This window comes from Mustelus asterias, chromosome 6, assembly GCF_964213995.1.
Source record: "Mustelus asterias chromosome 6, sMusAst1.hap1.1, whole genome shotgun sequence".
Classification (NCBI taxonomy): domain Eukaryota; kingdom Metazoa; phylum Chordata; class Chondrichthyes; order Carcharhiniformes; family Triakidae; genus Mustelus; species Mustelus asterias.
Window position 1 is genome coordinate 106,589,648 of NC_135806.1, and position 27,158 is coordinate 106,616,805.

The 27,158-nt window shown below is 43.2% G+C and overlaps 1 protein-coding gene across 1 annotated transcript in view; it reads right to left on the reverse strand.

Moving 5' to 3' along the window:
- Positions 1–17,267, reverse strand: part of LOC144495328 (ras-specific guanine nucleotide-releasing factor 2-like) — a 206,754-nt gene extending 189,487 nt beyond the window's left edge. Inside the window, exon 1 of the mRNA XM_078215430.1 lies at positions 16,992–17,267. Coding sequence (XP_078071556.1) covers positions 16,992–17,267 — 276 coding nt within the window. The remainder of the gene's footprint in view (positions 1–16,991) is intronic.
- Between the last annotated feature and the right edge of the window lie 9,891 nt (positions 17,268–27,158).

Genomic DNA, 27,158 nt, shown 5'->3' on the forward strand with positions numbered 1-27,158 from the left:
TGCTGGAAAATATCAGCAGGTCTGACAGCATCTGTGGGGAGAGAATAAAGCCAATGGTTTGAGTCACAATGACCCTTTGTCTGACGAAGGGTGTATGAGGAACCATGGGGGTGGGGCAGAAGGGCTTAGGTTGCCATGGAGGGTATGAGGTGCCATGAGAGAGGTGGGAAAAGTGGCATAGATAGGGCCTGGGGAATATGTGACTAGTGAGGGGTGGAGGGCTGTTTTGTATTTTGCTGTCTCTAAAAACAACTTTGATTTAGCGCCGGTGCACCAAGGCAGGCCTAATGCCCAACCCATCTCCACACCCAGCATCCTCCACATTTGTTCCGTGGTCACCCAACCCAGCCCAGAAGAAATATTTGACCTTCTGAGTCACTTTCTCCCAGTTTGAGTGTGCTTATATCCTGACTACACGCCTGATGGGGGAACGAAAAATCAGGCCATTGAATTCAAATCACAACTTGCCAAGGTAGGATCGTGAACATACATTGCCTGGGTTTCCAGTCCAGTTAAATAACATTCAAACTCCTTGCCACTATACAGTTACCGATCAGCAACAGCTTGAGAAGATTCACTCTCAACTTTCAAAAGATGGCGACAATATTGAAATTAAAACTGTGGACATGGGGAAGAGGCAGCACCAGGAAAGGCTAAAATTGGAGAAAGAGTTTTTAATTCACGGTCCACAGCACGTCTCTTAAAGTCACACAAGGTTAACTTATTTCTTCATTTGTCGACATGGGCATTGATATATTAAATGTCGACTCTCAGTGCCTCAAAGTCATAGAATTTATAGGATTCTACAGTGCAGAAGGAGGCCATTCGGCCCATTGAGTCTGCACCGACCACAATCCCACCCAGGGCCCATCCCCACCTCCCCATGCATTTATCCTAGCTAGTCCCCCTGAGATTAAGGGGCAGTTTAGCATGGCCAATCCACCTAACCTGCACATCTTTGGACTGTGTGGAGGAAACCGGCACCCAGAGAAAAACTACACTGACACGGGGAGAATGTGCAAACTCCACACAGTGACCCAAACCGGGAAGCGAATCCGGGTCCCCAGCACTGTGAGGCAGCAGTCTAACCACTGCGCCACTGTGCTGCAGTGCATTAGCCAGAGTAACCAACAAAGGTAACAATTGAGTTTTGAATTGGGCTGAAGATATGAAGATATATGAAGATATGAGCTGCAATAATGATGGATTATAGCAGTGAAAAATATTGCAGAAACATTACGATACAAAGTAGCACACTTTGGCAGAATAAACAAAAATAAACTCTCAAACTATAATACTTGCAGCACTGTTGGAATGGGAAAAATAAGTTTGAGCAATTTTCAAAAATTATAGTGAATGGTAACAAGACAAGGCTAGCAGTGCCATATAGGAAGACTAGACTGAAAGATGAAGCAAAGGAGGTGTAGCACGAGTGTGACTAATTGAAAGTAAATAGATGTTACTGTTCAGCATGACTCCAGGCATCAGCAAGTGTTCACAGATTTTTATTATGTGGCAAAATCGTGACTCAGGAAGTGTGTACAGTTTTAAGAAATGCAATATATTACAGATGACTAAATTTACATGTTGGCAGTATTTAGTGAACAGCTAAATGATATTTTAAAAATGCTGTGGATGGGGGTGGGGGGGGGGAAAGAACAAGAAACTACAAAAGGTCGTGAATGTAGCCCAATCCACCACGCAAACCAGCCTCCCATCCATTGACTCTGTCTACACTTCCTGCTGCCTCGGCAAAGCAGCCAGCATAATTATGGACCCCATGCACCCTGGACATTCTCTCTTCCACCTTCTTCCTTCGGGGAAAAGATATAAAAGTCTGAGGTCACGTACCAACCGACTCAAGAACAGCTTCTTCCCTGCTGCTGTCAGATGTTTGAATGGACTTACCTTGCATTAAGTTAATCTTTCTCTACACCCTAGCTATGACTGTAACACTACATTCTGCACTCTCTCCTTTCCTTCTCTATGAACGGTGTGCTTTGTCTGTATAGCACTCAAGAAACAATACTTTTCACTGTATGCTAATACATGTGACAATAATAAATCAAATCAAACTGAACAAGTGCAGGATTCATCAGCAAGGATTTTCCATGAACTGTCAGCTGAGGCAGGAAACTGAGTAAAATTGGACGGGGAGGCCTTCCACTCAATCTTTATCTCCTGAGCTGGCTGCTGAGTTTGCAACGCCCTCACTGCTACTGAAGCTGCATATTAATCGTGACATAGAGGCTTTCTATACTCTATTGCAGGTGAAGCCTAAGGTCAGCGAAGAGGTGATGACTCGATTATGGTGATGGGAGGCACAATAAATATCTTGGTGGCATCGAGGAAGATCATCTGACTCCTTATTCTCGCAAAGGGCTGATCATTTTGCAGTTGAGGTCATTCATGGAGCCGCTTACTAATAGCACCATATCTCCAACAGATGGAATGGAGTGGCTCAAGAAGGTGGCTTACTAGCACTTTCTCAAGGGCAATTAAGGATGAGCAACAAGCGCTGGCCTTGCCAATGATACTCACAATGAAATAATAAAAAACATTAAGATTGGGTCTTACCAGATGATATTTCAGATCATTTCAGTCTACGCAGCAGTGAACCACCACTAGGATGCTTGGTTGACCCAACCCAAGAAACTGGAAGAGGAATCACATCAGGATTGGATCAGCTGGTGGAAATCCTGCCTCGACCCACTTCTGGCAGCAATCCTGCCCTTGAGGAAAATCTCCCCAACTTATTGTTAATATCCTTAGACTAGGATTAATAATGGAGATTCTTTGGCTGTCAGCTATTTAAGAAGGTCTGGCGTTTTCATATTTTATTCTCAAATTGCATTTATGAATTCTGTTTACTGCAGGTTAGGGAAATATCAATAGTCACTACGGTATAAACTAGTTAGCAATTTACAAAATATTTACTGTTTGGTTATACCAAAGTTCTGATAGCCTAACCAAACATATTCCTCAGTGAAATAAAGACATCAAATGCTGGAAACACTCAGCAGATCAGGCAGCATCCAAAATTAATGATACAATGATAAGGCGATGTTGGGCAAAATCTTATTCACTGAGACAGAGTTGGAGATGAGACAAGGAGCAAAATTTGAAAAATGTGTTCCAGATTGGTTCCCTAATGCGTTCTGAGCAACCTAGCTGAAGGTAGGGTTGACTTTGCAGTGGCTACCCGCCCAGCAGTGACAAGTGGCCAATTAAGGGTCAAATTGGGGTCAGTTGCTGAGAATGCCATCATCTCCTCCTCTCAGTGCTCCCATCAAAATAAGAAGATGACAGCCAGAGGCGATCCTGTGGAGATTGTTCAACCATAAAGAATGGCAATCCTGTGATAGATTTACCCTCCACCATGATTGCCTGATGGCTGTGTCCTTTCTCTATTTTCTGAATGTTTTAGAAAGCACTGACATTTGGGGGCTCCCTCAAAATTCCCTACTTGCCTCAGTAGTGCCCACCTCTCCCAGCCATCCAGAGCATCAGCCCCTCTGATTGGGACTCCTGCCTCAGTAACCCACCCCTGATTCTTAATTGGATGCCAAGTGCAGGCATGACCTCTTAATTGGAGGATGGCAAAAATGTGTAGCCAACTGATGCCAGCAGCCTTTGATGAACATAGAACATAGAACAGTACAGCACAGAACAGGCCCTTCGGCCCACGATGTTGTGCCGAGCTTTATCTGAAACCAAGATCAAGCTATCCCACTCCCTATCATCCTGGTGTGCTCCATGTGCCTATCCAATAACCGCTTAAATGTTTCTAAAGTGTCTGACTCCACTATCACTGCAGGCAGTCCATTCCACACCCCAACCACTCTCTGCGTAAAGAACCTACCTCTGATATCCGTCCTGTATCTCCCACCACGAACCCTATAGTTATGCCCCCTTGTAATAGCTCCATCCACCCGAGGAAATAGTCTTTGAACGTTCACTCTATCTATCCCCTTCATCATTTTATACACCTCTATTAAGTCTCCCCTCAGCCTCCTCCGCTCCAGAGAGAACAGCCCTAGCTCCCTCAACCTTTCCTCATATGACCTACCCTCCAAACCAGGCAGCATCCTGGTAAATCTCCTCTGCACTCCTTCCAGCGCTTCCACATCCTTCCTATAGTGAGGTGACCAGAACTGCACACAATATTCCAAATGTGGTCTCACCAAGGTCCTGTACAGTTGCAGCATAACCCCACGGCTCTTAAACTCCAACCCCCTGTTAATAAAAGCTAACACACTATAGGCCTTCTTCACAGCTCTATCCAGATGGAAACAGAAGAAAACTTTCAAAGCTGGTAAGCAGTGTAGATGGAAGCGTAAAACTACAAAGATATTTTAATAGATCCTGTGAAAGGGACAAATTGTGGCCGATGCATTTTAATGGGAGTTAATGTGACTTTGAACCTAAAGCCAACAATTCATATGAATATGTCACTTTTAACATAATAAAACATCTCAAGTTGCATCACAGAATACAAAATATGAAAATGAGCCAAAAAGATATTAGGCCAGATGATGATCAAAAGTTTTGTCAACATGGTAGATTTTAAAGCGAGTCTTTAATGGAAGAAAGTGAGGTACAGAGGCAAAGAGGTGTAGGGAGGGTATTCCTGCACTGAGGGCCAAGGCAACAGAAGGCACGGTCATCAACAGGGGAGTGATTCTTCATTGCAGTGTTAATGTAAGCCTACTTGTGGCAATAATAAATAAACTTTAAACTTATAACTGGGGATGCACAAAAGGTCAGAATTAAAGAAGCAAAGATATCTCAGAGGCTTGCTGGACTGGAGGAGATTACAGAAATGGAGGTGGGGTGAAGGGCATGGTAGGATTTGAAAACAATGATGAGTATTTGAAAATCTAAGCACTGTTTGACTAGGAGCCAATATAGATGAGTGAGCACAGGGGTATTAGGGGAATGGGACTTGGTGCAGGTTAAGACATGGACAGCAGAGGTTTGGATGACCTCAAGTTTATGGATGATAGAATGTGGAAGACTAGTCAGGAATTCAGTGGAAAAGTCAAGTCTAGAGGAAAAGGAGGCATGAATGAGGATTTCAGCAGCACCTTAGCTGAGAGGGTAACGTCAATGACTTTGTGGAGGTGGAAGCAGGTGGTTTTAGTGATTGTGGGAATATGAGGTCAGAGGCTCATCTCGAATAGAATAGACAAAGATTAAGGGCGGGATTTTCCAGTCGCGCCTGCCCCGAGACCAGAAATTCCCTTCCAAGGTCAACAGACCTTTAAATATTCCATCAAATTTTCTGTCCTGCCCATGACAATTCGCAAGGCGGCGGGACCAGAAAATTTACTCCAAAACGTCATGAACAGGTACAGAAAATAATCCAAAGTCCAAAAGAATGTCGGCCTTTATGGCCAAGAAATTAAAATACAAGCGGTTGGAAACTATGCTACAGCGATACAGCCTCTTGGTTAGACATCACTGTGAACAGTTCCAAGCATCACGCCTTAGTAACGATTTATTGGCCTTGGAGAAAGTGCATCATTGATTTATCAGTTTTCAAGTGGAACAGATAGGTTAGATATAGAGTAACTATTAACACTTGTTAAGGGTTCTAAGACAAAAAGATATGGTTCAAAAATTAGACGGGGAGATGCCGGCGTTGGACTGGGGTAAACACAGATACGAAAGCTCCGAAAAGCTAATGGTATTTGCTACCAAATAAACCTGCTGGACTTTAACCTGGTGTTGTTAAAACTCGTACTGTCAGAAATTAGAGTCAGACCTTCTACGAAAGGAAATTAGAAAGCAGTATGATATAAAAGCTGATAAAAGTTTGGATATCTCTTCTGCAAACACCAATTGATGTTCAATCAATTGTTAAATTTAAATCTGAAATTGACAGATTTTTGTTAACTGAAAGGATGGTGGGGTAATGGCGTTAGGACATAGGAAACCTCATTAAGGGCAGAACAGGCTTACAATAGAATAGAATAGAATAGAAAAATATTGAGATGTTGGATGACCTACCCCTGTACCTACGTCCCCACCATCTATGGAGACAGAAAAATAAGTAACACTTCATCAGAACTGAAATCCCTTTCCTAATATTTGCTTCCAGATCCCTATTCCAGATGTGTGCAGTAATCCAAAGTCCAGAATAGGCAGTGTTGCAGTAAGAGTCGCTGGGAGTCAAGAGACAGAAATCACAGCAGATCTGTTCAAGAACTTGTGCAAGATGAATAAACTATTAATCTGTCGCTGTCAACAGATGTAATCCCGTCTGAACAGAAAGCAACAAATGAATCAACCTGTAAGAAAGAATAGAGTACGAGCCTCATTATCCACAAACCATGTCACCTTCTTCCAGCTGTGTTAAAGTTCACTGAAATTACGATCATTAAGAAGCTGTTGAATATTTCTGTGGAGCAATTTATAATACTGTCAATCACACAATCCTGAAATTGTGCACCTCCTGGCCCAGTATGGGGCTAGAGCAGTAGCTGTTGACTATTCATGAGTTTTGAAACTTCCTAGCCTTGCCTTCAAACACCTCTCCATCATATTGAACATGGGGCTGGATTTTATGTGCCCCTGCCAGGTGTGCTTTCAGTGGGTCAGATGGTGGCGGGGGCAACGGGCAGCGGAGGACAGGAGGGCTGGGGGGGGGAGGCGACAGATACATAAAATAGATTCAGCTGCTAACCCATCACCTTCTTGCCCACCCTTGGAGTTCACCTCCAAAATATACTAGGTGAGTGGATGCTGAAATCGGCAATGTGCCTGCCATGTGTAAATAAATAATGAAGAATCAGCTAGGCTGCATAATGACCTGTATAATATACTGCCCCCACCATAATATGGCTGGTGAGGTCAGTCGGGCAGGATTAGGCACGTTGCTTTTTAAAGCCTATTTGAAAATGACAGAAAGGAAGGAAGGGCACAGTATTTGGTGGGAGAGAAGGGGAGGGGAGGAGGGGGAGCAAGAGAGGGAGGGTTTGAGGGGGAATATCCCTTGCACATATTGATGCACCACCCCCTAAATGTTAGCCCCCCCATTTCCTTCTACCTTGTATGCTACCTGCAAAAATACAGCCTTCCCATCCGCCTCTTCCTCCAGCCAGGGCTCTGAGATTCCTCCCAACCCCAAAACCCCAGGAATGACTTTCTGGGGCAGCCATGATGTTCCTCGGGCTTTCTTCCTGCAGTCCCAGCAGCCCTCTCGACTCAGTTCTGGAAGTCCCGCTCTCAGGAGCGCATCAGTTCCAGTAACACCAGCGCCGATGCGTGAGGGGGCCCCCCTTTTCCTTCCTATCATTTCTCATGTAGGCCTTTCAAAGCAATCCTCCCACTCCTGCCTGGCTGCCCACACCAACTGTAGTATGAACTGGGCAACAGGCTTATTAACAAGGTGAGTAGTCCCAGCCTCTCTGTTTGAATCACTAATAATATGTTTCACAGACTCATAAACTTCTGTATAAAAAAAGGATATTCTATTGCCTGTCCTTAATATCTTAAATTTAACCATTTCCCTTGTCCTACACACATCAAGACAGTATGTCATAGAGTCATAGAGAAATAGAGGTTTACAGCATGGAAACAGGCCCTTCGGCCCAATTTGTCCATGCCGCCCTTTCTTTTTAAAACCCGTAAACTAGTCCCAATTGCCCGCATTTGGCCCATATCCCTCTTTACCCATTGTACCCATGTAACTATCTAAATGCTTTTTAAAAGACAAAATTGTACCCGCCTCTACTACTACCTCTGGCAGCTTGTTCCAGACACTCACCACCCTGTGTGTGAAAAAATTGCCCCTCTGGACACTTTTGTATCTCTCCCCGCTCACCTTAAACCTATGCCCTCTAGTTTTAGACTCCCCTACCTTTGGGAAAAGGTACTGACTATCGACCTTGTCTATGCCCCTCATTATTTTATAGACCTCTATAAGGTCACCCCTCAGCCTCCTACGCGCAGAGAAAAAAGTCCCAGTCTATTCAGCCTCTCCTTATAACTCAATCCATCAAGTCCCAGTAGCATCCTAGTAAATCCTTTCTGCACTCTTTCTAGTTTAATAATATCCTTTCTATAATAGGGTGACCAGAATTACACACAGAATTGCACACGTGTTGTATGTGTCCTTTTCCCGCTTCTCCTTCCTCCCCTCCCCTTCTCTCCCACCATATATTGTGCGCCTCCTTCCTTTCTGTCATTTCTCAAATAGGCTTGAAAAAGCAACCTGCCTAATCCTGCCCAACTGTCCACACCAGCCATGTTATGATGGGGGCAGTATATTATACAGGTCGTTCCTTCATAACTTTAAACAGCTCCATAAATTACTCTGAATCTTCAATTTAAATTTAGAAAAATGTGCAGTCACTATTGTCTCTCATCTTTGAAGTGGACATTTGTTTTCCATTCTCCCTCACATTTCGTTTTTTTTTAAACTTAAGAATAAGCTTAATAAAGTCTCTGGAATTTATTAACTTACTTACGGAAAACAACCAAATTGATACTGTTACAGGAATTAAAAGAACGAAAGACTAGCACTGTTCATGACAATTAGATGCCTCAAAGCACTTGAAAGCTAATGAAATGTAGGCACAGTTGTAAGGTAGGAAACACAGCAGCCAATTTGTGCACAGAAGCCTCCCGCAAAGCAGCAATGTGATAATGTCCAGATAATCTTTTTTAAATGCCGGTCGCGAGGTAAATATTGGCGAGCGCACATGGGTGGGGGGAAGGTATTGCTGAATAACTCACATGCTCTCCTTCAAAATAGTGCCACAAGATCTTTTACATCCACCTGAGCAGGCAGGTAGAGCCTCTGTTTGATGATGCAGTGCTCCCGCAGTACTGCACTGGAATGTCGACCTTGATTTTTGTGCTTGAAACATTTCAATTGAAACTCATAGAATCATAGAATCCCTACAGTGCAGAAGGAGGCCATTCAGCCCATCAAGTCTGCACCAATTCTCTGAAAGAGCATCTTACCCAAACCCATCCCCCGCCTTATCCACGTAACCCTGTGCATTTACCATGTCTAATCCACATAACCCTACACATCTCTGGACACTAAAGGACAATTTAGCATGGCCAATGCACCTAACCTGCACATATTTGGGGTGTGGGAGGAAAACGGAACACGTGGAGGCAAACCACGAAAACATACAAACTCCACACAGTCACCCAATGCCAGAATCGAACCAGGGCCCCTGGCCCTGCGAGGCTACCGTGCCGCATACTGAAGCATACTGTGAAGTTGTTCACACTTCAGCCTCATAGTTTAATCTGCCTTAAACTGTGAGAGTCAGAACTGTGGGTATTGAAAAATTGACGCTTACAGGAAAGTGTGGCAGTCTTTAAATAGGTAGATAAGGTAGTTAAGAATGCACTTGGGATACTAGCCTTTATTAGCCGAGACATAGAATATAAGAGCGGAGAGGTTATGATGGAACTGCATAAAACACTCGTTAGGCTACAGCTAGAATGTTGAGTGCAGTTCTGGTCGCTACACTATAGGACGGGTGTGATTGCACTCGAAAGGGTTCAGAGGATGTTGTCTGGTCTGGAGTGTTTCAGCTATGAAGAGAGGCTGGATAGGCTGGGGTTGTTCTCCTTAAAGCTGAGAAGGCTGGTGGAGGGGGGGAGAGATCTGATTGAGGTGTAAATAATTATGAGGGATATAGATGGGTAGATAGAAAGAAACCTTCCCCTTATTTGAGGGATCAATAACCAGGGGGCATAAGGTAAGAAGGAAAAAATTGTTCACCCAGATGGTGGTGGGAATCTGGAACTCACTGCCTGAAAGGAAGATATAGAGGTGGGAACCCTCACAAAATCTAAGAAGCATGTAGAGGAGCACTTGAAACACCATAGCATACAAGGCTATGGACCAATTGCTGGAAAATGGGATTAGAATAGATGTGTGCTTAATGGCCGGCACAGACATTATGGGCCGAGGGGCCTCTTTTTGTGCAGTAGAATTCTATCTACTACTCTAAGGATATTCATAAAAGGGCTTCAAAAAAGTAAAAGGTAAGATCTTGGATATATTTAACATGTTTAGTATGTTAAATATGTGGCAGCGGGGAAGCTCCTATTTGTTCTTGACATGTCAGTGACTGGCAAAGTTGAATTTAAATGTAGGGATATGGGGGTAGGGCCTGGGTGGGATTGTGATCGGTGCAGACTCGATGGGCCGAATGGCCTCTTTCTGTACTGTAGGGTTTCTATGATTTCTATGATTTCAAGTTATTTCTTGCTACTCTGAGAAAGTAGTTCGCCATATTGATTGTTTTTGCAACTCAGAAGATATCAAGAGGGAAATTTTAAACTGCCAGGGACAGTGGAGTGGATAAATTCTTAAAATGTGAGATTTGAACACAATCCACTGAGAATGTACCTGCTTCCAGTTTTACTGGGGCAGGTGGGCAGCAGGCCTATGACTTGCACTCAAGAGTGAGCCAATAATTTAAATCTCTGAGTGAGGCTGCCTCAGATTTTAACAGCCGGTTAGATTTCATGGCTGCAGACTGGGTTTTCCAGAGTTCAGGAAACCAGGCAGCTAGAGGGAGGTGAGGAGATCCATCAGCTAAGTCCTGCTTGCCACCCGGGAGGAGCAGGAGTGCAGGAGGAGGAGCAGCCCCCACGCTAACCTGTCCCAAAATCTCCCCTCCCTTCCCCATCACCAGGTCACTCTCCCCACAGCTTCCCAGCTGAGCATCCGCCCAATGCTGAACACAATCTACCTCCCTGCAATCTCTCCCTTCCTCCCGTTGGCCTTATATTATTGGCCTGCCTGGCCAACAGAGAGAAAAAGATTGTGGTGAACCATAGATGGTTACCACTATGGGTACTGAACCATAGATGGTTACCACTATGGGTACTTGTACATATGTTACTCTTGTTACTGTTGGGGTTAGGGTTGGGGTGTTCCACCTGTTGGTGTTGTTCTGTGGTACACTCCGGTTGGCTCCGCCTTCCTATAGGCGTATAAAGGTCACTGCACTTCCTAGTGACCCTTTCGTCTGGGATTGTATTGTTAAGCTGTATGCTCCATTCTTGTTGCTAATAAAAGCCTTTATTTCCCGGGTACGATCCAGCCTCCCGAGTGAATTAATTGCGCATCAAAGATCAAATGAGATTCTGCCTTTAAACTCAGCAGGACTCTGCAGTCCCCATAATTCTGGGCCACAAATAACACTGACCCTGCTCCCTCCTTACTTCTCCATGAATATTGAGACCCAAGTGTCAACACTGTAAAATGGACCAGATTCAACTATGGGACTAAAATTAGGATTACAAAAGCTGGGGAAACTCAGCAGGTCAGGCTGCATCTGTGGAAAGGAAGAGGGTTAACATTTCAAGTCAATAACCTTTCATTAGCACTGAAGAAGGAGGTCTGTGATAGGATGGAGTCCAGGAAAGATTAAACAACAAATGGTTTCACGCTGCAATAGCCGAAGTGTAGGAGATGTAACATCTACCGTTTCATCTCCATCTTTGGATCAAGGCCCCAAACTCTACTTCAAATGAAACAGCAATTTACTTATTTCGATGTAGTCTACTATGTTCACTGCTCTCCTCTACATTGGCATGACCAGATACGGAATGGGTGACCAGATCATAACCTCTGCCTCCATCTTGTCCTATGTGTTTTTTTTTCTCTTTTGTTTTTCTTTTGCTGGGACAGTCTTTTTCTTTGTTCCTTTAAGTTGTTCTTTATGGAGCAATGCATGCCTCAAGCTTTGTTTCTTTACTATATCCAAAGATATAGGTTAGATGGATTGGCCATGCTAAGTTGCCCCTCGGTGTCCTGGGATGTGTGGGTTAGGGGGATTGGCAGGGTAAATACATGGGTTTACGGGAAAGGGCCTGGGCTGGATGCTCTGTTGGAGAGCCAGTGCAGACTTGATGGGCTAAATGGCCTCTTCCTGCGCTGTAGGGATTCTATGATTCCATATCTATTACCATTCTCTTTGACTGTTGCATCATGAAATCTTTTGTTATTTAATTTTCACTGCCAGCCTCCATCCTATCAAAGAGCTTCTTGTGCCCCCCCCCCCTCCCCTGCCCCCCGCACTTCCACTAGCTAAAAAACTCTTACATTTTTATCTTTCTTCAGTCCTGATGAAAGGTCATGAAGCTGAAATTTTAACTGTTTCTCACCACTGATGCTGCCTGACCTGCTGACTTTCTCCAGCTTCTTTTTTTGGAGTTCTTATTTTAGATTTCCAGCATCAGCAATAATTTGCTTTTGTCATTTATCGGGCTGATAGGTTAATCCCTTGTTTGTAGATCAATAGTGATCCAGGTGGAGTTTTAGGACAACAGCCCATTAATGTTCACAGTCATTTTTCTGATGGAGCCATAAATCAGATTTATTGGATGGTTTTATAACTTGTCATGGCGATATGTGAACTCACAACTTCAATGGTGTAACCATTTCATTACTACACCAATACACTGCTCACATTTTATAAACACTATATGAAGAAACACCTTGATTTTGCAAAACAGCAGAAGATCGCTTTGGGGAATACATCCCAGTGCCTGCAGCAGAGAAACGCTAACTCACCAAGCTCGGAGAAAGGGAGATCTGTACAAGGGAATTTGTCAAAGGCATTGATACGATGCTATGGATAAATAGATGACTAAACTTTAATAATTTCTTTTGAAACATCTTTCTTAAATTATGGGATGTAATATTGCTGAGGGAACGGTGTGGGGGATATTGACATGATCACCTAAAGGAGCTTTATTTTAGGGGTTGATTGCTTTCATGAATATCACTGGTTGTTCACTGGCTATAGTTCTGTCAACAATGTTAATTAGACAGAGTTTAATTTATAATTTTTCATTGCAGACAATAGCAAAAAAATGCTTAATGCATACATCACAGAATCACAGAATTTTTACAGTGCAGAAGGAGGCCATTTAGTCCATTGTTTCTACACCAGCTCCCCAAATGAGCAATTTATTTAATGCCATTCGCTGCTTTCTCCTCATAATGATGTACATTGTTACTTGAAAAGGAACAATCTACTTCCCTTTTGAATGCCTTGATTGAACCTGCCTCCACCGCACTCTCAGGCAATGCTTAACCACTCGCTGCGTAAAGTTTATTTTCAGATCACTTTTTCTTCTTTTTATAAATTACATTAAATCTGTGCCTTCTCTTCATGATCCTTTCACACGTGGGTACAATTGGCCCTTAACTACGCTGTCCAGATCCCTCATAAATTCGAAATGAAACACGTTACATCTATGTGTACTATTGTAACACATGCATTCAACTGGTTATTGACAGTTAAAATAGGAGACAGAGGAATATCATCTGAGTGAACTTAATGTCTATTTATTATTATCACGAATGCTATTTCACATCCGATAGAAAATTATTTTTACACGTAGTGGTTTTGACTGGGACATCCAACAAATACTACAAATTATATAGAATAAAATGGATTTTGATTAGTTTTCTTTTCAATAGGCCATTTGAGTGAATTAGCTGTTCCACGTCCAATGAAATTTCTCACATCCTAATGACACTTGGCCCTGGGGTTTTCACTCTGGGTTTTCGCCTCTCCCTGGAGATCACATGGACTGGAATGGGGGGGTGGGGGTGAGTTAATAGGGTAGGGGTGAGTTAATAGGTTGTGATGAACAAAGCATCGTAGCTGTGAGGGACAGCTCGGTGGATAGGATATTAGTATGTAGATAGGCTGGAAAATTGGGCGTGGCCTGGATTCAGGATTCAATCCTGGACCGGGGAGCGGCGCGGGCTTGGAAGGCCGAAGGGCCTGTTCCTGTGCTGTATTGTTCTTTGTTCTTTGACACATTCTTAGAATTGACAATACAGAAGGAAGCCATTTGGCCCATCGAGCCTGCACCAACAACAATCCCACCCTGTCCTATCCCCGTAACCCCGCATATTTACCCTGCTCATCCCCCCTGACATTATTTATCACGGCCATTCTACCTAACCCACACATCTTTGGACTGTGGGAGGAAACCAGAGCACCTGGAGGAAACCCACGTAGACTCAGGGAGAACGTGCAAACTCCACACAGTCACCCGAGGCTGGAATCGAACCCGGGTCCCTGGTGCTGTGAGGCAGTAGTGTTAACCACTGTGCCACCGTGCCTACCCGACAGACACTTACTGTGCTGGAGGGGCAGACCAAACCCAAAATATTTCATTACAGAGAGCTTCAAAAAGGAAAGATGCTGATGACTGAATGACGACAATGTCACAACCATCTGAAGAAGACATGTTAGAATAAGTTATGTCCCAGCTGTGAAAAAATGAGGAGGAATAATGTTTCAGATACTAATATACTCCAAGCATGCTCTCAATATTATTTGGGAGTGGTGATCCACAATCAAATGCATCCTTACTACTTAGCTTTTTCCTTACCATTTCAGACCAAAGAAATGCCAGCCTTTAAATATCTAAAGACTGTGCAGTGTGTATCCTTGCTGATACTTTGGAAACATTGTAGTGGTGGCGTGTTGCAGTTCTCTCAGGGAGTCTAAGTTGCTGTGGCAACGTATAGTTTTGTGTGTTGTCGTCTGGAGCCATGGACGGTGATGTTGGAGGCTCCAACATTCTTTCCATCCGAGGGATGGCACAGTGACACAGTAGTTACCACTGCTGCCTCACAGTGTCAGACACAGTAAGAAATCTCACAACACGAGTTTAAAGTCCAACAGGGTTTATTTGGTAGCATGAGCTGCTCCTTCATCAGGCAGCATTCCGAAAGTTCATGCTGCCAAATAAACCTGTTGAACTTTAACCTGGTGTTGTGAGACTACTTACTGTGCCCATCCCAGACCAACGCCGGCATCTCCAAATCATCACAGTGTCAGGGACCCGGCTTCAATCCTGCCCTTGGGTGACTGTGTGGAGTTTGCATGTTCTCCCTATATCTGCGTGGGTTTCCTCTGAGTGATCCAGTTTCCTCCCACAGTCCAAAGATGTGTAGGTTAGGTGGATTAGCCATTGTTAATCAGTGGGGTTTGGTGATAGGGCAGAGGGGAGGGCATGGGTGGGTTGCACTTTTGGAAAGTCGGTGCAGAGTCAATGGGCTGAATGGCCTCTTTCTGCACTGTGGAGATTCTATGCTTCTATAACTCTCTCCTTCTCTTACTGCCTGCCATTGGCGTGTGTGAAAAGGACATGCAGGTTGACACTGAACCTGCCACATTATGAACACACCTTCCTTAATCATCAAGTCCTGGGAGGTGATTCAAATCCAGAACTTCTAGCCCAAAGACAGTGCGTGAACCATTGTACCATAAGACCTCCCTGATATATCCTGTACAGGGGATAATGAAGATAAAACTCACTATATTAATATTTTATCAGACAATTATGTAGGCGCACACAGTACCAGTGCCTTGTGGGATAACGCTATTATGATACATTAATGTTTGTTTATGGTCCAATTACATTAAGGGCTACTCAAACTACCGTCGCAACTCTGTGTGTTGTCTGTAATTCCTTAAGGTAACAATTGGTGACTTGGAAAGTATGACCCAATTGAGATGAACACAGAATTATGCGATGTTATGTTCTGTCTTCAACTGCGCCCGTAGGCACAGTAACACAAATGTTAAGTGCATTAATTAGTGGAAAACCAGAGGCTGAATATTTTTACAGGAGTGTTTTTCTCTTTGCCTGGCAGTAAAGATGGGTCAGGTGGTACAGAACACATTTCTATTTATAAATGGTGTTTGACTGTAGGGCAAATGACATAACTCCACGACGTTTTGTTGTTTGTTTGTGTGCTTAATACAAATGACAAGCTCAGAGCCAATCTGTAGCCCCCAGTGAGCGTAGCCTTTGGGGCTGCAAAAACCCAAGATTACAACCTGATGATAACGTTCAAAGTGTCCGCCGCCAGTGCAAACATGTGCGTTCAAAAAAAAAGGATAAATCTCGAAACTCCATTCCTGGATTGCTTCCAAAAAAATGTCATGAAGTATTTTGCAGTGATGGTCGGATATCACTGATTTCCAAATCCCATAAAATGTCCATAATTATATTATGCAGCGAAGAATGTAAATTACCTGTTTCCAACGCTAACACAAACTGTCAGATTTTTGGCGAGGGAGAATTGGATTTCATTCTGAGCTAACATTTTATAATAGTTATGTCAGAGGACACAGTGAGTGAACCTTATTTCAAACCGTTTTTTGGAGCGGGTTTCACAAGTGGTAAAATGAGCAGGAAATATGTTTTAAAAAGGGAAACAATATTTTGAAGCAGAATATTTTAAAAAACACTCGAGACAACTTTAATCCCGCTACACCAACGAGCGACTGTGCCACATGGATGTTTGTGAACCTTTGCTGAAATATATTCCTTGGGAACAGGACAATGCAAGCCTGGTTTTTCCGTATGTATTAATATTAGACAGAGCAATGTTTTAAATGGAACATTAGTCCGAAACCAAATCTGACTGACGAGGTAGTATTCAGAACTGAAGGCTTGCTGCCTGGACAGAGATTTCATCTTCGACCAATGTTGGCGCCTTAGTCACAGTGGAGGCTTTTCCCCAAATGGTGCCAGTGTTTATTCCTGGGAGGGGGGGACGCTTTTGCTTGATCATTAATTAAAAACTTAAAAGTTCTTACAGAAGCGGACAGGTTCTGACTTCTGCTGGGATCGCAAGAAGGTGTGGAGGGAGCCTAGTTACAGCAAGGTGTCCACACATTACACACCGCTCCCAGTGCTTGTGGTAAAACTATAACAGGGAGTTTGTGGAAAACATTAACACCATCACGTGAGCTTTACTTAGAGATGGCACTTTCTGATCATTGTAAATGACAATAATTGTCAAATTTCCTCTTCAGGAGTGACAACTACAAAAATAATAAGTCAGGAGGCAGGCGTGTTAGTTATGCAGCCTGACAGTTGGATCTGGGTACATTGACAGATGGACAAGATATCTGATGCAGTTGAATTTGCAGGTGGGATTATGCACCGCACCCTCTCACTCATACCTGTTTCTCCAGGGTCTCCTTGCCCATGGTCGGGGGCTTGGGGGACGGGACCCTCTCACAAGTGCAGCCTTCGATCAGATAGATCCCCGAGGGTCTGCTACTCTGCTCGCTCTCAAAGTAGAAGAGCACATTCTGGTAAAGGGCGAACCACTTGTCGTGCCACTTGCTGTTCTCGGCCGTCTTCTTGCTCAGGTAGCCACGTTTCGTCCCCTCTTTACGCGCGATCAGAGCTAAATACACAGCGTGTCCCTCATTGTACCTGATGCTTTTCTGCATCTTCCGTCCGCCAGACTTTTGTTGTTGTTGTTGCTAAGGGGCGAGGGGTAAGGGGAGGGAGATTTCTGATTGCTTTTAAGAGAGAGAGAGGAAACTATTTCAATCCCAGCATTGTTCAACAAGAGAGTGTTGGGCAGAAACCCATTAGCCCAAAGTCTGTCTCCCTCTCTCTCACACACACACAGGATGAAACTTAAGGTGTGAGCGAGCTGGAAGCTGCTGAGAGCTCAGGCATCTCCAGAAAGTGGTGGGTCGGCGAGAGGAGACCGGGAGCACACACCTCTGGACGGGAGCGAGGGGTGAGGCATTGCGATCCAGCCACACAGCAGCAGCAACAGCGGTAAACTCCAAGCTGACTGCAGACACACAGGGAGAGAGACAGTGGTAGAGGTGCCGAGCCCAGACACGCTGGAAAGCACGGGGTTTGGGAACAGACTGTAAGACACAATCACGTGGGGAGGAGATCAGCTGTAAATCGGCTTTGACACCGGTTTAAAGAGACACGACCCCGTGTGGCTCCTGTTATTGTCACAGTCAGCAGTCCAAGTGCAGGGATCTCCCTCCCAGCCTCGCACAGCTTTCCCAGGCTGGGGCTTGTGTAGGAGCTTTCACGCACACACATTGGCCACATCAAATACTCCACTGCTTTTGTGTTTTGCTCGCAATTCTTCATTCGGAAGTTTGACTTATCTCACCTCTAGAACATGTGTATGAATGCGTCAAATAAATGACAGCCTTTGATTCATTCAAATATGTTTTCAGCATTCACAAACAGCCTGGGGGATATCTGTCATTTTTAAAACTTTTTTAAAAATACCTGTCATTCTTTACCTCTCCCTCCAGAAACTCCAACTAATATGGAAATCACGACACTAGGGTGAAGTGGGAGAATATTTTATTGTCCACAGTTGTGTTGATCTGTATAATCCCAAACTACATTTTTGAGAGGGCGCGCAATGGCTAATGATTCAGCAGAACATTCTGTCATTAAAACAATTCTAGATCAGTAGCATGCCTTTAACTGTTTACTGCTTTTATCTGCACACGGATTGCTGCAATCGAGTGTATCACAGTTATTACAGCTCTCATTCAGCCTGTCGAACAGGATTGCAAAGAGCCACTCAGCCATCAGGAGGCGCCCTTGTTCTCACTATCTTCAGTCAAGGGCACTCCCTCCAGCCTGCTTGTTAGCAACCACAGGCTGGAATGTTATTGCCCACCTCCAACAGCACTCACCACATTTGTTACAAAGATCTATCTCGCCTCCAGACATCTTCCAAAACCGTTCTCATTCAATGGCAATTGCTGTTGTGTGAATAAACCCCAAAGCACGCAACAAAATCCCACCACATGTAATCAGTTAAACGACCAAGCAGGTCTGTATCTGATGGTGTTTGATTGCAATATAAGGATGAGCTACTGGTTATACCGCATTTAAAGTATCGCGTGCAGTTCTGGTCACCACACTATCAGAAGGACCTGGAAGCTTTAGAGTAAGTGCAAAGAAGGTTCACCAGGAAGTTGCCTGGTCACGAGGATGTTGGCTATGAGGAGAGGTTGAATAAACTAGGAGTGTTTTCACTGGAAAGGCAGAGGCTGGGGGAGACCTGATAGAGGTCCACAAAATTATGAGGGGCATAGACCGGGTGGATAATCAGGCATTTTCCCAGGGTGGAAGTGTCAATTATAAGGGAAGTCTTTCACACAGAGAGTGGTGGGTGTCTGGAATGCGCTGCCAGAGGAGCTGGTGGAAGCAGACGCATTAGCAACATTTAAGAGGCATCTGGATGGGTACATGAAGAGGGAGGGAATAGTGGGATACGGACCGAGTAAGGGCAGAAGGTTATTTTGTAGTTTAGTTAGGGCATCATGATCAGCACAGACTTGGAAGGCCGAAGGGCCTGTTCCTGGGCTGTACTTTTCTTTGTTCTTGATATCAGGTGAACTCCTTTCTTGTCAAGCAGCGCTATGGAATCCTTACAATCTATCTAAACTAGTAGTCACTCAGGATCTTGGTTTAATTTGTTGTCTGAAGGACAGTACTTCAGATTGTGCAGCTCTTCCTCGACACCTGGGTTGGGAAGGTTGTCTTATGGGGAAAGGCTGGACAGGCTAGGCTTGCATCCACTGGAGTTTAGTGGAGTAAGAGGCAACTTGTTTGAAATATGTAAGAAGATCCTGAAGAGTGGATGTGGAGAGGATGTTTCCTCTTGTTGGAGAATCTAGAACTAAACATCACTGTTTAAAAATAAGGGGTTGCCCATTTAAGACAAAGATGAGGAGAATTGTGTTTTCCTAAAGGGTCATGAGTCTTTGGAACTCTCTTCCACATAAGACAGCTGAAGCAGAGTCTTTGAATATTTTTAAGGTCGAGCTAGGTAGATTCTTGATAAGCAAGGGGATGAAAGTTATCAGAGCTTAGTGGCAATGTGGGGTTGAGGTTACAATCAGATCAGCCATTAACCTATTGAATGCTTGACCAGGCTCAAGGGGCTGAGTGGTCTACTTCTGCTCCTAATTCATATGAGTGCATGTACATTCGTATCCACTGGATTGTCAGTTTGAATGATTTCCTCCTGGAATTGAAGTTGAGGCTATAACCTTCTGATCCAGAGATGAGAATGTTACTAACAAAATGGAGTTTCAGAAACCTTTGAAATTGTTTACTCATGGTATATTTAGACAGGTTTAGTAGCAAGTGCACCATTTCGGAGGTGAAATTTGCCTTGGGTGGTAACAGTAAATCAGTTTTATATTTCTGCCCGATTTCCTCTTCCATTGAAATCAAACTTACACCCAGTTCGTACCATTCCCTCGAGGAATGCCCTACCTCTTGGCTCTTCCAACCACAACAATTTCTCTGCTCTCCTAAATATTAGGCACTGGCTGAACAGAAATAAAGATAAACATGTGCCTCGAATCTAAGAAAGAAAGCAATAACATGGAATCATAATGAAATTTAAAATCTCCCAGAACAGAAAATGCTGAAAATACACAATGCGGCCCACAAGCATCTGTAATGAGAAGGTTATTTATTGAGTAGAACTCTAAATGATTTTTTTTTTACTTTTTGCTAGCTTTTTCTTTGTTTTTACTTCAGATATGTAACAATTGCATTTTGCTTCACTGGTTTTGGAGTATCATGATGCTGATATAAATGCAAGTTTTTATTTTAGTGTGCAAGTGCACAATTTTTAAAAATTTGTTCATGGAATGTGGGCATCATTGGCCGCGCCAGCATTTATTGCCCATCCCTGAGGGCATTTAAGAGTCAGCCACATTGCTGTGGGTCTGGAGTCACATGTAGGCCAGACCAGGTAAGGATGGCAGATTTCCTTCCCTAAAGGACATTAGCGAACCAGATATGTTTTTAGAACAATCAACAATGGTTTCATGATCATTAGACTTTTAATTCCAGATTCTTATTCAATTCAAATTTCACCATCTGCCATGGTGGGATTTGAACCCAGGTCCCCAGAGAATTTCCCTGGGTCACTGGATTACTACTCCAGCGACAAAACCACTATGCCACTGTCTCCCCTTGGTCCTCAATGTGTACCTGCAAGTATCTCATAACCTGCTTTTTTGACAAATGGAAAAAAATGACTAATGGAAAATCTGGAGGATATCCATTTTGCTCCTCGTAACTACAGTAGAATTATCAGAAAAATGTACTTTTTCCAAATTCAAAAGTCTTAAAATTTATAGGTACCTTTTGAAAAAAGAACATACTAACATAGAGCAAGTGTAGGTTATTCAGCCCGTCGGGCCTGCTCCATTTAATAAGATCATGGCTGATCTGACAGTAACCTCAAAATGCATCCTACCCATCCCTGTTAACCTATTGCTCCCTTGCTTATGCTTACCAAGAATCTATCCAACTCTGCCTTAAAAATATTCAAAGTCTGAAAAAGCTGTTTTGGTATAGTGACAATGTAAATGGTGTAGAGGGAAGGATAAAATGACAAGGATAAGAATAAAGTGATTGGACAAAATTGCAATGAATAGATTTCAATGTAGGCAAAAGTAAGATTATCTACTTTGGACTGAAGAGAAATAGAAGAGGATACACTATAAATGGTGAAAAGCTCGAAACAGTGGAGGTTCAATGTGTCTTGGTGCTCCAGGTACAAACGTCATGAAAATGAAAGATATGAAATTTAAATAACAATAAAACAAAGAAATGCTAGCATTCATCTCTAGAACAGTTCTTGGCACAATGCCTTAGGTTCGTGAGATTACCCTTGGAAGAAGCAGTTTGTGGATTTCTTTGTCACTAAGATTGAGACAATAAAATCAGCTGCCTCCGCTGTGCTTCCCCGCTGCCTCAACAGCACACCTGCCAAACTTCCCTTAATGCTGTTGCTCACCTTAGCCCTGAACCTGCATATTTCTCTTGTTTCTCTCCTATCCCATCTCATGCCCTGAGCTCACCCTATCCATAAGGCTTCTACCAGTGATCCTATTCCCTATAAAATGCCAATTGCCCAACTTCTCCTGGCCCCCAAGTTAGCCAATACAGTGAACAATTTTCTCTTTTCAGGGGTTGTCCCCCTTTGTTAATGATTATCTCTGTAAACAATGACTGTGTCAACTGTAACAAGTAAGTTTCTCTCTTTTGAAACTGCATTTTACAGATCCTTTCTTGTGGTGTGGTCCACTTGAATTCTTAATTTGTTCTTTTTTGCTTTGTGGCCCTTGACTGACTGTCTAAACACATGGTTAAACCAATCATTCACCAAAACCAAATTGTACTTTGAGAGAATATATCATTCCTCTCAACCTCCTAACTTTCTGCTTGTGCTATCGAATTAATGTTAAATGATAAACATTTTCCCGCAGTTTCAGCACTGACTACCTCCGCATAGGATTGTTCTGTTGCCACGTTATAGAGCTTTACAGCACCAAAGATGGCATTGGCCATCAAGAACCTATCGATTCTAATCCCATTTTCCAGCACTTGGTCTGTAGCCTTGTATATTATGGCATTTCAAAGATTCATCTAAATATTGTGAAGGTTCCTGCCTTTACCATCCTTTCAGGCAGAGATTCCCAGCGCCCTATGGTGAAAAAGCTTTTCCTCAAATCCCCTCTAAATCTCCTGCCCTTACTTTAAATCAATGCCCCTGGTTATTGACCCCTCTACCAAGCGGAAGAGTTCCTTCCTATCTACCTCGATGTCCCTCATAATTTTGTACACCTAGATCATGTTCCCCCAGCGTCTTTGCTCTAGAGGAAACAACCCCAACATTGTCATATTTTCCAGAGCACAGAGTTAACTATTTGATTTCCAATTTAGATTGTGCAACTCTGAGAATTCTTCAATTTGATTGTTGAAGTCACGTTCCTGTCCTATTCACAAATGTGCCAAGATTCCCTGAATTGGGAATTGTGCTGAATGACAATGTACTGAATCGGCACTCTTAAGCTGTCACAAGAAAGTTCATGAAAAGCCTGTGGCTCGTTTTAGTAATGAATAGCAAGCAGTGTTCCTTTGTTGCTGATCAGAAAAGTCGCACCAATCTAAATATGGCACCAGTACACTGTACTGTTCAATGGGAATGTTTCATTGTTATGGATGCCATCTTTCAGAGGAGACATTTGATAGAAGCCATGTCTAGTATATTTTTTCAGAGCACATTTACCTTTGTGCAGATCCCTTTAAAGGCATAATTCTCATGAATTTCACTGCACTTGGGCAATTGTGTGGATGAAGACCTGGGAAGGTTCCCCAAAAAGGTCCCACAAACTTTGATGGATGAAGAGTTATTTCAGTGTCAAAGTCCTACAACTCTACTACCTCTTCTCACTATCTCCCCCACCTCCCATATTCCTCCATTTTCTTTTGTACACCAAGCCTCAATGTTATTCTGCTCCAATCATTCCATGCAGCTTGCAAGCTCATTATGTTCACCACCGTGTAAAGGAAACTCTCATTAATTCATTTGACCATTTAATGGCCATAATATATTTAAGAGGAAACACTGTTTCACATCCATCTTATTAAACCTCTTCATAATTTTAAACACCACAAAATCTTGTCTTCTTGGATCTGTTTTCCACAGAAAGAGTGCCAACTCATTATTGGTACACTCACCTACAGAAGTCAGAAGTCAGAGTAGAATAGACAGTATTACAGTTGATAAGGAGGATGTGCAGGATATTCTGGAGGGTCTGAAAATAGATAAATCCCCTGGTCCGGATGGGATTTATCCAAGGATTCTCTGGGAGGCAAGAGAAGTGATTGCAGAGCCTCTGGCTCTGATCTTCAGGTCGTCGTTGGCCTCTGGTATAGTACCAGAAGATTGGAGGTTAGCGAATGTTGTCCCATTGTTTAAGAAGGGGAACAGAGACTTCCCCGGGAATTATAGACCGGTGAGTCTCACTTCTGTTGTCGGCAAGATGTTGGAAAAAATTATAAGGGATAGGATTTATAGTTATTTGGAGAGTAATGAATTGATAGGTGATAGTCAGCATGGTTTTGTGGCAGGTAGGTCGTGCCTTACTAACCTTATTGAGTTTTTTGAGAAAGTGACCAAGGAGGTGGATGGGGGCAAGGCAGTGGACGTGGTATATATGGATTTTAGTAAGGCGTTTGATAAGGTTCACCATGGTAGGCTTCTGCAGAAAATGCAGATGTATGGGATTGGGGGTGATCTAGGAAATTGGATCAGGAATTGGCTAGCGGATAGGAAACAGAGGGTGGTGGTTGATAGTAAATATTCATCATGGAGTGCGGTTACAAGTGGTGTACCTCAGGGATCTGTTTTGGGGCCACTGCTGTTTGTAATATTTATTAATGATCTGGATGAGGGTATAGTTGGGTGGATTAGCAAATTTGCTGATGACACCAAAGTCGGTGGTGTGGTAGACAGTGAGGAAGGGTGTCGTAGTTTGCAGGAAGACTTAGACAGGTTGCAAAGTTGGGCCGAGAGGTGGCGGATGGAGTTTAATGCGGAGAAGTGTGAGGTAATTCACTTTGGTAGGAATAACAGATGTGTTGAGTATAGGACTAACGGGAGGACTTTGAATAGTGTGGAGGAGCAGAGGGATCTAGGTGTATGTGTGCATAGATCCCTGAAAGTTGGGAATCAAGTAGATAAGGTTGTTAAGAAGGCATATGGTGTCTTGGCGTTTATTGGTAGGGGGATTGAATTTAGGAGTCGTAGCGTTATGTTGCAACTGTACACAACTCTGGTGCGGCCGCACTTGGAGTACTGTGTGCAGTTCTGGTCCCCACATTACAGGAAGGATGTGGAGGCTTTGGAGAGGGTGCAGAGGAGGTTTACCAGGATGTTGCCTGGTATGGAGGGGAGATCCTATGAGGAGAGGCTGAGGGATTTGGGATTGTTTTCGCTGGAAAGGCGGCGGCTAAGAGGGGATCTTATTGAAACATATAAGATGATTAGAGGTTTAGATAGGGTGGATAGTGATAGCCTTTTTCCTCTGATGGAGAAATCCAGCACGAGGGGGCATGGCTTTAAATTGAGGGGGGGGTAGTTATAGAACCGATGTCAGGGGTAGGTTCTTTACCCAGAGGGTGGTGAGGGATTGGAATGCCCTGCCAGCATCAGTAGTAAATGCGCCTAGTTTGGGGGCGTTTAAGAGATCCGTAGATAGGTTCATGGACGAAAAGAAATTGGTTTAGGTTGGAGGGTCACAGTTTTTTTTTAACTGGTCGGTGCAACATCGTGGGCCGAAGGGCCTGTTCTGCGCTGTAATGTTCTATGTTCTATGTTCTATTGTGAAGTACCATTAATACATACTATGCAAGTGAATATCAGCTAATTGTTTGACCAAAGATAAAGGCATACATAAAGGCATATAAAGGCATATGTTTTGTATCAAAACATATCCTGAAAGTGCATAAAAGTATTTTGCAAAACACAAGAAAAATATTTTCAAAAATATTTTTTTTAAATTGAGAAGAAAATAGAATGAAAATGCTTTCAAAAAATGTAGAACATCCTGGACTGTGGACATCAAAGAGAAAGACTGAGGTTTATTGACGATTCAGTACAGTGTAACCTTGAAGAATAAATTTAAGGAAGTCTTAATGATTCACACAATAACAACTAAAATAATATTTAATGCTGAACACATTTCCTTAACAAGTTATTAAAATGATGCATTAATGATTTTGGAAAACACAATAAAACAATGAGGGTTACGGGAATAGGGCCTGGGTGGGATTGTGGTCAGTATAGCGATGGGCCGAATGGCCTCCTATACTGTAGGGATTCTATAAAAAATCGTTTAAAATGGAAAGATTCAGCAGGTTCGGACCTTTACTCACTGGAGTTTAGAAGAATGCAAATCCATCTTACTGAAACATGAAGGGATCAAACACTGAAACATTCTGAGGGGGCTTGACATGTTGATGCTCAGAGAATGTTTTCCCTCGTGGGGGAATCTAGAATTAGGGGGCACAGTTTCAGAATGAGGGATTCTTCATTTAAGGCAGAGATAAAAAGGAATTTCTTCTCTCTGAGGGCCATCAATCTTTAAAATTCTCTATTCCAGAGAGCAGTGAAGGCTGGACCATTGACTATAATCAACGTTGAGTTAGACAGGTTTTGATAAACAAGGGAACCAGCAGGAAAGTGAAGTTGAAGCCACAATCAGATCAACCATGTCCGATTAAGTGATGGAGCAGGCTTGAGGGGCCAAGTGACCTACTCCTGTCCCTATTTCTTATGTTTCTTATGTAACTGGTGTTGTGGTAAAATGTTGAAATCACCCAAATCTATAAGTTGCATTAACTTTATTCAAGCATGCTAGGGAGACACAACCTGATTCTTCAGGGTGTCTCTTTGATATAAAGGCTGCAGGACATATTTATATATTTTGGTTATCATATTTCACTGAACAGATTGCGGATGTTCCCTTTATCTCACTGGGAGAACGGTTCAACTCTGTGATCAAATACTCCCAGTTTGTGCTTCTTATCACACTGTAGTTTACCCATCCTGTGACAGTCATTAAGTTTGTGATCATTAGTTTCTCACACCATCTTGCATATGTGTTGGTTATATTTCCAATCATGTTGAGAAACATCCCTTAGAACAATTCTTGTCTGCTTTTAAAGCTGCTAATGCTCATCTTAGTATCAGTCTTAATGTCGAATTATTTCAATTACCCCAATTCACTGGAAAGTAGTAGGAACACATAATAGATCTATCAGCATCTGAAGGATTTTCATGAGGAGATCCTTCATCAGAGTAACGCAAGAGGGGAAAGATTTGAAGAGGAACGTGAGTTGAAATAGATAAGTATCTCAGAAACTGCTTCATAGCTTAATTTGTCGCTCTGTTAATCTCACCATAGGGCAAATTACAATTGTAAATCAGAAGATATTTCAAATAGCCTACAATTACCTGTCACATACACCAGTTATCACCAATGCTGCAAGAAGGTCATCAGCCTGAAACCCTCTGTTTCTCAGTCTGCAAAATCTCCTCAACCCGCAGGACTATTTCCAGCATTTTCTATTTTTAATTTAGATTTTTGGGTCTTGGTTTTCAATTTGCCAGCTGGGGTGGGAGCTGCTACAGGTGCAATTTGAAAATCCCATTCCGGAAGTGTGGCACTGCGTCCTGCTGTCCCCGGAATGCAGTGGCCAGGTTCAATGTGGGGGCAAGTCTTTTTTTCAAAACTTGACAAGTGTTGAGATCTGGGTGATCGTGAGCTGGATCGTGCACATCATCTTTCATTTGGCTGCTGGGCCAGTTTTTGCATGGTGAGGCTCCTGGACCTCCAAGGTGTTGTCTTTCCTCCTTTGCAAAACAGGAACAGGCCCTACTATGGCTGGTGTCTACCACTCAAGCTACACAGGTAGCCCCCACCTCCTGGTAATCCTCAGCAGCACTAACTGAGTGCTGAGCTAGCCTT